The 13927-nt window shown below is 37.8% G+C and overlaps 1 protein-coding gene across 1 annotated transcript in view; it reads left to right on the top strand.

Annotated features, from left to right (window-relative positions):
* LOC306880784 (zinc finger protein 521-like) overlaps positions 1-13927 on the top strand; it is a 93097-nt gene that overhangs the window by 67277 nt on the left and 11893 nt on the right. The window contains exon 6 of the mRNA XM_079434545.1: positions 11764-11879. Coding sequence (XP_079290671.1) covers positions 11764-11879 — 116 coding nt within the window. The remainder of the gene's footprint in view (positions 1-11763; positions 11880-13927) is intronic.

Below are 13927 nucleotides of genomic sequence, written 5' to 3' on the forward strand. Positions count from 1 at the left end.
AGTGGATGTTAATGATAATGATCTGCTCTGTCTCTGGATGTGAAGAGTGGGATCAGACCCCGTCCTGAGAGGAAAGCGTCTCATCCCTGGTGTCAGCAGAGGTTAACTGTCTGCATAATGCAAGCCCAGAGCTCACAGAGGCTGTTTGCTGCTCAGTGCTCAAAGCCTCTTTTCAAACTCTTTCAACTGTTGTTTAAGTCAGGCTTTCACAAACACTTGGACACTTATGATGGAACTGCATTCAAACAATCATGATTTATAAAAGTTTGGATCATTCTGATTGCTCAGATCTCACAGTATATACGAAAAAACATTATTTATTATTTATTTCATTATTATTATTATTTATTATCATTATTTATTACACTGATTATCTTTAACGTAAGGTTAACATTAATTAGCAAATTTTTAAAAAATATGGCCAGTGTCAAAATTCTGTGGGTCTGTAAGTAATTTTTACATTGTCTTCATGTGCAAGTCAAAAAATTATTTAAAAGAGAATTTGAGATTTGATCCAAACCAACAAGCCCTGAATCGCAACTTTACATCAACTTGAAGCAATTTTATTTTTGAAATTTAAAGGTGCCATAGAATGGAAAACTGTATTTACCTTGGCATAGTTAAGCAGTTCTGTACATGGAAATGAAGTTCTGCAGGTATTGTGAAGAAACAAGCGAGGACAACAGCGAAAATGGCAGATCATGGAAATAAATGTTATGTTTCAGGCTGTGCAGGGGATGTGAAGTGCAGGGATGGGTTGGTGTCTGTATTCAGAAAAGCACGGAAAACGCGTTATTTGTTCTAATAAAATAACGTGAGCCACTAAAGGGACATGGTTAGCTCCTTGCTAGCGGCAGCCTGTTACAGTACATAAGATTTAACTTACCACATAAACAGAGTAAGGAGAGATGACTGAGGATGATGGCAAATGATTTACAGATCCTGAGCACCACTGAGAAGCATCTGATCTTGAAAAATGTGTGGTAAGCAGTGCTTGAAGTGGAAAAAAAGAAGTGCTGGTACTCACCCGATTTCAATACAAATTAGCACAAGTCAAGCTGTGATACCAAACAGGACCACAGGGAGACGCCAAAGACCACTAAATCGCCTGCCTTTAATATACGGATCCATTCAGAATCGCTAAATCTCTGACCACCACATAATCAGCGTTCATAATAAAACACTCTTGCTTTTAAGCCAAATACATGCTGAAAATAATAATTTTACTGACATCTGGACGTAAGTCACTATTCTCTCCCTAATCGCTGATAAAATCGGCATTAGCGCTGTTTTGAGCTGACTGTTCGAATTTGTTCACTGGATCCTTGGATTTTCCAGGAGTTTACGATTTAAAATGATGTGATTGCTAAAGCCTGCTTCTTTTCATTTTAAGATATGATTTTCGTTATAAAGTACCAATGCAAATTAGAAATCAATAATTCATTATTATTCTACTACTCCGCACGCCTCACCTGACATGCTCTCGCGCACCACACAATGAAGTAGACCGACTCTGCTTGCGTTCATTCACATGATTGGTCGAGATGAGAGGTGATCCCGCCTGGGTAGTGTGATTTACATAGTTTCTATATAATTTCTAATCATATATGGGATCATATAGTCTAATCACCCAGACCCTGACGATTTTACTCTGAGTACTGGCAACGTCAGAAGTTCCGGTACGCACAAAAAAGTGCAGGTACTCTAAAGGCTGAAATATAGAAGTGCCGGTACTGTGTACCGGTGCGTACCGGCCCACTTCAAGCACTGGTGGTAAGTACTGCCGCTCCATAGTATAAACAGAGCACAAGCGATCGCGAATTGCGAAAGTGAAACTAAAAAGCAATCGTGCATTTTCAATGCCCGGCATATTAATAGCGGCTCCCTGATGCCCGCATTTTATATACAGTATAATTACCCAATGATATTACTGCGAGAGAAAGTATTGAAATATATATTTTCCTCCCTATGTTTCCTGCTGTGGGAGCTACTGAAATGAGCCGCACTGTGAAACAATCAGAGCAGAGCTCAACTTTATTATTCATGACCCTTCCAAATAAGGTAATAACAGACCATTTAATTCAAGAGACAAATCCTAGGGCTGTAAATGTAAAACAGTTTCTGCAGATTTTTTTGCGCTTACCTAAGCCACATATCTTCTATGTAGATATCAGAATCAGCTTTATTCACCAAGTGTGCGCAAACACACGAGGAATTTTGTTGTGGTTTTTAAGAAGCTCTGGTACATACATGCATACATACATACCTGACATGAGAACAGAAACATTTAAATAAGACTTAACAATAATAATATTAATATTAATGTTTAAGAATCTGGAACAGAAGATTTATGTACAGATTTGTGCCTCATTTACTCTATATATACAGCTGTTTAGAAAAATATGCATATATATTTACAAAGTACTAGGGAGAGAGTCAATAATTAGAGATGGGGAATGAGTTACAGGCATGAATTACAGAACACAGGTAATAATTTCTGTGTTAGTTGTTTAGGCTAGAGATGGCATGGGGGAAAAAACAGTTTTTATGCCTAGATGTTCTAGCGCACAGAGATCTGTAGCGTCTGCCTGAGGGGAGAAGCGCAAACGGGTCGTGTCCAGGGTGAGAAGGGTCTGTGATGATGTTATCTGCCCGTTTCTTCACTCTGGAGTATTACAAGTCTTGAAGGCTGGGCAGGTGGACACCAATGATCCTTTCTGCTGACCTAACAGTCCGCTGCACTCTTCTTATATATGATTTGTTGGCTGACCCAAACCATAAAGTTATAGAAGAGCACAGGACCGACTCAATTACAACAGAGTAAAACTGTGTCATGTGCACCTGTGGCAGGTTGAACTTTTTCAGTTGACGAAGAAAGTACAATCTCTGCTGAGCCTTTGAGTTGATGTGAGTATCCCACTTCAGGTCCTGGGATATGGTGGCACCCAGGAACCTGAATGACTCCACTGCAGTCACAGTGCTGTTTATGATGGTGAGTGGGGGGAGAGCAGGGGGGTTTCTCCTGAAGTCCACTATCATCTCTATAGTTTTGAGCGTGTTGAGCTCCAGGTTGTTGTGAATGCACTAGACAGCTAGCTGATCAACCTCCTGTCTGTAAGCAGACTCGTCACCATCCTGGATGAGGTCGATCAGTGTGGTGTCATCTGCAAACTTCAGAAGTTTGACAGAGGGGTCTTTAGATGTGCAGTCGTTCGTGTAGAGGGAGAAGAGCAGTGGGGAGAGAACGCAGCCCTGAGGAGCTCCAGTGCTGATGGTGAGGGTGTTAGATGTGAGTTTTCCCAGCCTCACTAGCTGCTGCCTGTCTGTCAGGAAACTGTTGATCCACTGACAGACGGAGGTGGGGACGGAGAGCTGTGTCAGTTTATTCTGAAGGTTGTCCGGGATGATGGTGTTGTAGGCGGAGCTGAAGTCCACAAACAGGATCCTTGCATAAGTCCCTGGTTTGTCCAGATGTTGGAGTATGAAGTGCAGTCCCACGTTGACTGCATCATCCACAGACCTGTTTGCTCGGTAAGCAAACTGCAGGGGGTTCAGCAAGGGACCAGTAAAGTCCTTCAGGTGAGCCAACACAAGCCTCTCAAATGACTTCATCACCACAGACGTTAAAGCAACAGGTCTGGAGTCATTAAGTCCTGTGATTTTTGGTTTCTTGGGTACAGGGATGATGGTGGAGCGTTTGAAGCAGGAGGGGACTTCACACAGCTCCAGTGATCTGTTGAAGATCAATGTGAAGATGGATGATAGCTGGACAGCACAGGCTTTGAAGCAGGCTGGAGAGACACCGTCTGGGCCTTTGGCTTTTCTTATATTCTGTTCCCTGAAGACTTTTCTTACATCTTCTTCACAGATCTTGATTACAGGCTGAGAAACAGTAGGGGGGTGGGAGGGGGAAGGTGTTGATGGCTGTGTTGTGAGACGGTCAGAGTGGGTGTGAAGTGTCAGACCAGGCTTTTGCATTTCAAATCTACAATAAAACTTGTTCAAGTCTTCAGCCAGTTGTTGATTGGCCTCGGTGCTGGGGGGAGGGGTCTTGTAACTGGTGTTGGCTTTCAGGCCTTTCCACACTGATGTAGAGTCGTTGCATGAAAGCTGTTTTTTTTAGCTTTTCAGAGTAGTTTTTCTTTGCCACTCTTATCTCTCTATTCAGTGTGTATTTGAACTGTTTGTACAAGGCTTTGTTCCTACACTTGTGAGCATCCTCTTTGGCCTGACGAAGCTGTTTGAGTTTTGTACTGAACCAAGGTTTGTCATTGTTAAATGTTAAATAAGTTCTGGTGGGTACACACATGTCCTCACAGAAACCAATGTAGGACGTCATGGCATCAGTGAGCTCATCCAGATCAGTAGCTGCAGCCTCAAAAACACTCCAATCAGTAAGTTTGAAGCAGGCCTGTAAACCCTGCTCTGCTTCAACAGTCCATCTCTTTACAGTTTTTTCTACAGGCTTAGCAGATTTAAGTTTCTGCCTGTAGGCTGGTAGAAGATGAACCAAACAGTGATCAGAGAGTCCCAGTGGTGCACGGGGGACAAAGTGATACGCATCCTTTAATAGAGTGTAGCAATGGTCCAGTATATTGCTGTCCCTGGTGGGGCACGTGATGTGTTGTCTGTATTTAGGCAGTTCGCGGGTGAGATTAGCTTTATTAAAATCACCGAGAATGATAATGAAAGAGTCCGGGTAACGCTGCTCAGTGTGTGTGATTTGGTCAGCCAACAGTTCTAGTGCGGCGCTCACACGTGCGTCAGGAGGAATGTACATACTCACCAGAATAAAATAGGAAAACTCACGTGCTTGCAGTTAATAAAGAGAGCTTCCAGGTTTGGGCAGCACATCCTCTTTAAAACTGTCACGTCTGTACACCAGCCTTCATTGATATAAAAACATAATCCACCGCTTCTCGTTTTCCCCGACGACTCGGTGATGCGGTCTGCTCTGAATAGCTGGAATCCGTCTAGATATAGCGCGATGTCCGGGATAGATCCGTTCAGCCAGGTTTCCGTGAAACAAAGTGCAGAAGAGTTTAAAAAGTCCTTTTTTGTGCGGGTGAGGTGTTGTAGTTCGCAAGGGAGCGGAGATTCGGCAGGTGAATACTCGGCAGCGGAGTCCTTAAACTGCGCTGTATGGATTTCACGAGTGCACCAGCGCGCTTCCCTCGATTGCGTCGCCTGGAGCACTTGTATAGAAATGCAGCTCCTCCAACTAAAATGTCCAGTAAAACGTCCGAATGTTCAAATGTCGGCAAAAGGTTATCTGGTGTGCTATTTCTTATGTCCAAGAGTTCGTTTCTAGTGAAGCTGATCGGAAAAACGTTGCTTAAGACAGGACAAACAAACAAAAACAGAGAAAGTACCAAGGAGCAACAAACCGAAGTGGCCATGTTCGGATAAGAAGAACAATCTAAAAATATTGTATCTAAAATATCTAAAATATTGTATCAATGCATTCTATGGCACCTTTAAACAAAGGTACAAAACTATGTACTTTTGAATTGTCAACTACAGCACCAAATCATCCAGTACAATATACAAAAAAAAAAAAAAAGACATGATAAATAAACATGATTTAAAAAAATGAACTTAAAATTACATTTGCAGTTTCTACAGCAGTTTTCTGTCATTTATAGCATTGCTTCACAACCTAAGCTCTTGGTAGGTCTGTATTTCTCCATGGAGAAAATACATCCAGGGTGTCCTTGTTTCAAAACAGTTTGAGAAGCCCTGACTCGGGAGTGATATTATGTATATAACTCTAAACCTTAAGCTTATACAATCACTTTATCTTGATGTATTTCTCTACTGCCGCCACAACAACATGCTTCATTTGTCTCTCTCTGTCTTTCTCTGCTTCTCTCATTCTTATTGACTTGATCTACAGCGCTTTTTTTTTTCTTTTCATTTTGGCTTTATTTGGTGTTGGCGCCTGACAGACAGGTCCCACCACGTCTCCTTCCGCACTCATATTGATCATGCAGCAGAGAGAGAGAGCGAGAGAGAGAGTGAGAGAGGGAGAGAGAAAGGAAAGCAGCTCTGTGAGGACGGCATCCGCACTGCAGAAATAATGACAAACATATGACTACATGCACATCCCAACACTGATCTAGAGGCATTTCCATACCAGATAACATTTAGGATCAATTCATTTGTGCAGAAGGTATGTTCTGAACTCGGATTCTGCTTGAAAACAGTAGCCTGGGGTTTGATTTGAAAGCTATCCAGCGTCAGTTGCGTGAGTGTTTTCTAACTCACCTTGCCAACAAGCACAACTGATGCCCTGCAAACAGAGCAGTGAGTGTATTTTTATTGCTGTTTGTCTCTAAAGAAGTGGCCTTCAGCATGCACATCCCTTTCTTTGCATCTCTTGTAGTGTATTTCCAGCAGAGAGATGCAAAAACACCATTCTGTGCTTGTTCAGTTTTGGTAGTAAAACAAACAAAACATCCTTTTCTTGAGTAGTCATTTATACTTTGGTACACAGTCATAAACAGCCATTTAAAAAATATTAATAATAATTTTCTTGTCTATTAATATATTTTTGACAAAAAAATATATAATTTGATTTAAAAATATAAATATTTGTTGTAAAAATATATAATACAAATATAAATATATATTAAAAAAATTACAAATGTCAGAAAAACCTTATTTGTTTTCCATGATGTGTGTGAACATATAACACATTTTAATAAAAATCAGCAAGGAACATACTTGACAATGTTCCAAAAAATAAAAGCAATATATATAAAAAAATGTAATATTATTAAATTATTAAATTGACTTCTAATAGGCTCTTCCATCCATATTTTAATTTTGCCTAAAAAAGTTACTGTAAGACTGGAAATGTATTTTTTCAACCCTGAAATACATTTTTAAATATACTTTGGTATATGAAGGTTGAACCTAAATATATTTTCAAATTAAAAATCTATTTAATAGAGCATTACTGTTTTCAAAATATATATAAATATATTTTAGCCAGAAAAAAAGAATCTGAATGGGTCAGAGTCAAATATAACTTATTTAATGAATAAAATAAACACACATGGGGTTGAAACTAAAACAGTCAAATCTAGTGTGAAAGCAGAGACTCACTTGAGACATTTATGCTCTTCACTGAGTAGAATATGATGGCCTCTAAATTCAGCTCATTCCGTCAGGATGGTACAGGCACAAATAATAACAGGTAACAAGTAACAGGATTTCCAGTTATTATTTCAACACGACCAGTTTTAATAGAAGCGTTTGTTTCGGCCTGAGAGAGTGGAGGCAGGAGAATGAAGGAGTGCGGATGGGGAAGGACAGACGCAGCGTGATCATGCAAAGTGAGGGAGGATGAGAGAGGAGCGAGGGGGGGGAGGAGGTAAAAGAGGAGTCGAGGAGCCATCCGGAGGCAGCGGGGAGATGTCAGAAGTGTCGCTCTCGCGGGACGCATTTGACAGCTATGTGAAGTCAGGCAGCCCGCAGCTGAAAGTAGCTCCGCTCACCCTGGAGGAAGCCGAGCGCAGAACAAACACTCTGCATGCCACTTATGAGCTTTTGTCTCACTTTACACAACAAAACACTACAGTTTTACACTCAATTGTGTGCACAATAATGCAGCCTGGCCTTGGGTTTGTAAATATGTGCCCATCAATGCAAAAAATAACTTCTTGTACAATACATTTAATACAAATAATAACAATCAAAAAGTAAATATGCTCAAATTACACATTTTTTAATACTTTTTTAACATTATCCTTTTCGGATCACTAATTGGTTCCTTAATACTGAGTTATTTGAAAGCCTTATTATAAAAAAATGTATCTGAATAAATAAAGAAGATGAAAAACATAATGTTTGTATGAACATTATTAATGTTATATAACTGTAAAATACCATTTAATTTTGGGCTTTATTAAAAATGTGCATATTTAAAATATATATATATATATTTGCATTACATAACAGTTGTAGCACATTCATCAAGCTATCATTCAAAACCACAAACACTCACATTAACATTTTTTTGTGAGAACAGAAGAACGTACTGCACTTTCATAAAAGCTTTGGCAATATATAATGGGAAAACTGTAAAGCCAACTGGAACATCTTGGCAGTGAGTTTTGTACAGACACACACTTTAGTCCTTCATTTGCTGTTGTTGCTGTCACGTTGGACACTTTGTCTCTTGACAAACAGCTCAGTTAAAGCTACTGTAAAGTAAAAATCCCATTCATTGCCTCCGTAGAGAATTTGAGTTTTAGTAATAAATAAACATTTAGCAATATGTAAAATGTAGCACATATAAACCATGGAATGGAAATTTCGAGTGTCATTTGTTCCTTATTATGATGGGAAACAGCTTTTTGAAAAGTATGGCTTTTTGCTTGGTTTTGTCCATTGGGAAATGATTGGATTGTAGAAAGTGTTGTCGTTTGCAAATGACTGTGATTGTTTCATGTGAGAAGGACTGAAGGTCTGACTTTATTGGCCAGCCCTCACTGACACGTCATGGTGAATTGAAGGGAACGTTAATGTTTTTGATGAAGGGCATATGCTTATTTTAAACAAAGGAATAATGATGATGATGCGCAGTGATAAATAAATTATAATAAACACTGTAATATTTAATTTTAATATTATTGGTCAGTTTTGCCAAGAAAGAATCATCCTGATCTTGTTAAATATTAGCATATGTGTCTCCTGAAGCCATTATAAGTGCAATTTCAATTTCATAAAAAAAAAAAACCCTGACATTAAGTGCATGGTGAAGAACTACAGTACCCACAATCCCACCAATCATTACCATGGAAACAGGAGTGACCTCAAAAGTACTGTGGTAGCAGCGTCTTCTGCCTCTGATCGGTGGATCTGTTTTACAGATCCAAATTTAGCTCCATTTGAGCGTGAATTAAATGTGTGATTTCCCATTATTAAACAACATTGGAGTTCAGGAACCCAGTGTGCAGGCAAAAATATAAAATAGAGATATTTTTGAAGGAAAATGCAATCAGTGCTTTTCTGTGTCAGAGATACTGCGAAGATATTGGATTTGAGAAATGCGTACCATAGATTTTAGTTGTTTTCCTGTATGTTCAGAAAAGGTTCACAGTAGATTTGTTATGATAGTCAAATATGAAAAGTTCTGCAAATGTTGGAAAAGTGTGAATTGTCATCAATTTACAATACGATCCAGCAACGGCCCTTAATAAATGCTCCTTTACATATGATGTTAGTTATGAGCATACACACATTAGTAACTTATCAAATGATGTAGAAATAGTTCACACTTTATAATAAGGTTCACACATGTGCATAATAGACGCTTTATTAAAAGAAATTCATGTTAGTAAGGAGTTCAGAAACATTAGAAAGACACGGTGGTTTCTGCTTTACAGTTAGTTACTTTACAGGAAAACAACAACAATAAAAAACGCTTTACTGCTTTAAAGTAACTTTAATAAGGTGCTGTTCGTTGTTATTTAATGGTAACTAATACATTAAGCAATGTTAACATGCATCTTGAATGTTAAGACCTGTAAATGAATAAATAAGCACAAACCCAGATAAATTAACATTGTAAAAAGGAGTTGTTAGTTCATGTTAAATGATGCATTAGCAAATTATAACAATTGAAGTTATTAATATTTAGAAATGCATCGATATATGTCCATCTTAACAAAGATAAACCCACGGTAACACTCTAAAATAAGGTTCCATTTATTAACAATAAAAATAAATAAATGAATAAAAAAACATTAACATGAACTAAAAAATTAAAATAACTCTAAAGCATTTATTATTCTTGGTTAATGTTCATGTTAGCATTTCACATTATTGAAATTGGTATCTGTTCATATTATTTAATGGACCTGAACTGGCATGAATTAACAATGAACATTTGTATTTTTATTAACTAACATTAACAAGGATTAATAAATACTGTAGCAAATGCATTACTTAGTGTTAGTTAATGATGATGCGTTAACCAGTGTTGACTAATAAATTGTTATCCGAATGCTGAATGGATTAAGGAACATTAACAAATACAGTGTTATTGTAAAGTTAAACTGTAGTCTGCCATTGTAGTGGTAACCATTCTCCAAATCACCTCCATCTCTTTCTCTCTATATTATCGCTCAGTTATGCTCATATGCAGGATTTCAAACCCACAGATGCATGTCCAGATCGTTTTACCTGTGTAAGTTTAATTAGAAGACACCGATTCTCATTGACCCTAATAAAGTTTGCATGGTAGCAGTGAACATCAAATTTAGGTCTAAATCCAAAATCCACACGGTGGCATGAAGGCAAAAGTTGTTTATCCCTCGTAAGAAATTCAAATGAAGACCAAAACTCACTGTTTACCTCAGAGACACGACTCGGCGTGTGTGTGCGACCAGCCACCCTTAACATATGGGTCTCTAAAAACAAACAGCATGTTTGAAGTACTCCTGTGAGAATAACTGCATGCTCTCTCTCACACACAGACACACACACACATGGCTTAATTAAAGCACACAGACGCACATGTGTTTTAAGTGCCATTTCATAGATTATATGTGACTGAAATCAGGCTACGCATAAATAAAGAGTCTGCATGAATATTAATAATGTCAATATAATTAGCACCGTTGTCTAATAGAGACTGTTTTTGCATGTGGAAGGGACTGTAGTTCCTGTGCTTGTTTATGTCCCTACAGTGGCTCTAAATAAAGCACATCATTATTCCTCACTGTTCACTATGACTCAAAACACCGACCGCTGACCATTCTCCAGCCTGCCAAACCCTGGATGCTTCCAGCTGGATGGTGAATCAAAGCTGCATTACATTCGCAGAGTGTTTTGAGCGAAAGAGTTGAGCGCAGGTGGGATTGGTTCCCCCGTGATGCGAAGGACTGGAAACATTTGGGTTTCCCAGCATCTTGATTCACTCATTCGTGACAATGCTTCTTTCATATGCTGCCAAACTGTAAAATGTGAGCTCGGAAAACAGAACATGTGTCTTTCCTCAGTTGATCTGAGTAATATTATGAACAAAATAACCAGAGAGAGCTTGCTGTATGTGATCCATTAGGAAAAGGCGGTCTGAGAGATAAATGGGTAGAAACTGAATTTGAGATTGACATTATGATATTCAAAAAAGATTTGCTTTGCTTTCTGCATAAGTATATTTTACTATACAATGCCAAATCAAAAAAAAGAAGAAAAAAAGATAAAACACTCGTTATTTATTATAACTTTCCACATTTTTGAATAAAAGTAAAGTCATTAAAACTACAAAATAACACAAACAGAAGTATGGGAATTATGCATTTATCAAAAATATACAACAGATTTTGTAAATTTGTGATTCTTTTTTTTTTTTTTTTACTTTTATTCATCAGGGTCACCTTAAATTAATAAAAAGTGATGGTAAAGACATTCACAATATATATATATTATATCACTTAATTGCTGTTCTTTTAAACTTCGTATTTATCAGAGGATCCTGAAAACAAATAGTCTCATGATTTTCACAATATGTAAAGCAGAAAACTGTTTTCATAACATATCACATTATTAGTAAATGCAGCCTTGGTGAGCAGAATAAATTCTTTTAAAAGCATTAAAAGTTATTTCATGTACATGCAAGACTTACATTTGTCTACAGAACTCATTTCAAGAAATTAAACACAGGCCTGTGTGTCAAAAAGTTCTGCGATGCAAACTGGCAGTGCGTATGGAAAGATGTGCCTTTAATGCATGTGTTGTGTCTTGTTGCAGTATTCGTGCAGGCCTGTAAACTGCAGCAGCACATCTTCACCGCACACGGGCAGGAGGACAAGATCTACGACTGCTCACAGTGCCCGCTGAAGTTCTTCTTCCAAACCGAGCTTCAGGTGAGACCGTCTGAGAATGAGGATGCCATGACCAGCCTTATTTGTGCCCCATCACAACCTTTTCTTGGCAGAACAAATAAATCATGGGGAGGAAATTCGGCTGTTAATATATTGGGCGTGTTTGCAATGGCATTATGCAAAAAAACTTGACTTTGCATTATCCATGTTAATAGTTGCCAGTATGATGCCCATTACCACTGTCAGATCAGCCAGTGAAACATGAACAAAACAAAAGCAAAGCAACACTGGGACAGTTTAAAAGTGTGTTTTGTAGATGTAACATTGTGATGCAGCAAAAAGGAACGACAAAGCTACCAGGCACTTAAATATGTAATATTGTACAGTATAATAATATATTTCTTTAGCAGCAAGCTTAAAAGACTTCATTTATTTTAAATGGGTGAAAATCTAATACCAAATTGGAATATGAGAAATACAAAAACTCCTCATTTGCTGCTATTAATAGTTAGTAAGGCAGTTGTTACATTTAGTTAAGTGGTAGGATTACTGGACCTAAAATATGGTCATGCAGAATAAGGCATTATTATGTGCTTTATGAGTACTAATAAACAGTAATAGTAATATGCATGCTAATAAGCAACTAGTTAATAGTGAAAATCGGTCCCTAAACTGTAACCAAAATATTTTTTATTTAATTTAATTTTTTTGAAGGGTTTAGGACTGCATGTTCTTGTGATGCTGTCAGCCAATCAGTACTGTCGTTGCATCCTTTTCCTGCAACTTTAGAGTAATTAGTCACATGGCGTTTACAGCTCTGCTGATTTACTCCAAAAAATGAGAGCAGAACTGAGCCTGTGAACCGAGGTGGTGGATTTAAAAATGTGTACTTCCTTATCAGCTAAGCAAGTGCTGTTGAGCAACTGCATTTTCCAGATTTCACAGACCTCTTTAGCTGATCGAGAGCTGTGATTTTCTCATATTCATTTTTAAACCTGTCTCCTCCTTATACCATCTGCTTTTACCCTCAATGTTTATGTCGGCCTTGCTCTCAGGATTCATTTTCTTTCATTGTAAGAATAAAAATACCTCAACTGTTTCTGTAATAGCTATAAAATCTGTCAAACCAAAGACTTTAGTGGAAAACTTCACTTTGAAGAAAGCAAGAATGAAACTAAGGAACAGCTAAAGATTTAAAAAGCTACCTGTGCTTAAAATGATACTAATATCCTGGCTTGTGCTCGCATATTCTTCTAAAAAATATGATCTTATACCACTTTACCTTGCACTTAGTTAAAATGAGTATTTACGCAATGTTAGTGGAGGTTTAGACATTTTTTTTATATATTAGTGTGACACCATGGCAATAAAAGCATCTCTTTGGTCTTTACAGTGGAGTTCTTTATGCAGATTCTTAACTTTTCTGCTGTGATGCATATAAACAGCTATAGTGAAGACAGCAGTGAATTCTCCTGGTAGACAATGAGACATATCATTGATAAATAAATGGGACAAGTTATCCACACATAAGGAAGCTAACCTTTCCTGGGACAGTACCTTTTTTAGTGGTTGCAGCTCTCTTGGGAAATATGCTAGATATTGCTTGTTATAAATGTAATATATTTTATATGATCTCATACATGTGGAATTTCAGTGTTGTCTTTTACTCGTTGAATGAAAAAGGACCCACAGTTATTTACAGTCTTTGCAGTTTATTAGTGTGTGCTGATGAACACTCAGAATATGGGAGTATTGGTAAAACTTTATTATAATGTGTCCTTGTTACACATTACATATATTTACTATAGTATAGTTTAACTATGCATAATTACAAGCAACAATAAACTAAACTCTAAACCTTTATTAAGTACATGTTGTTAATTAAAGTGCCCCCATTATGGATTTTTGAAGATGAGCTTTCATGCAGTGTGTAACACAGCTCTAAGTGAATGAAAACATCCTGCAAAGTTTTAAATCTGAAAGTGTACTGTGTATAAAGTTATTGTCTCTCTAAAGACAGAGTCGACTCTGAATCATTTAAACGAGTCGTTTTTAAAACGAATCCCAACCTGTTTCATGTTGACGTCAAC

Source organism: Barbus barbus (assembly GCF_936440315.1).
Source record: "Barbus barbus genome assembly, chromosome: 15".
Lineage (NCBI taxonomy): Eukaryota > Metazoa > Chordata > Actinopteri > Cypriniformes > Cyprinidae > Barbus > Barbus barbus.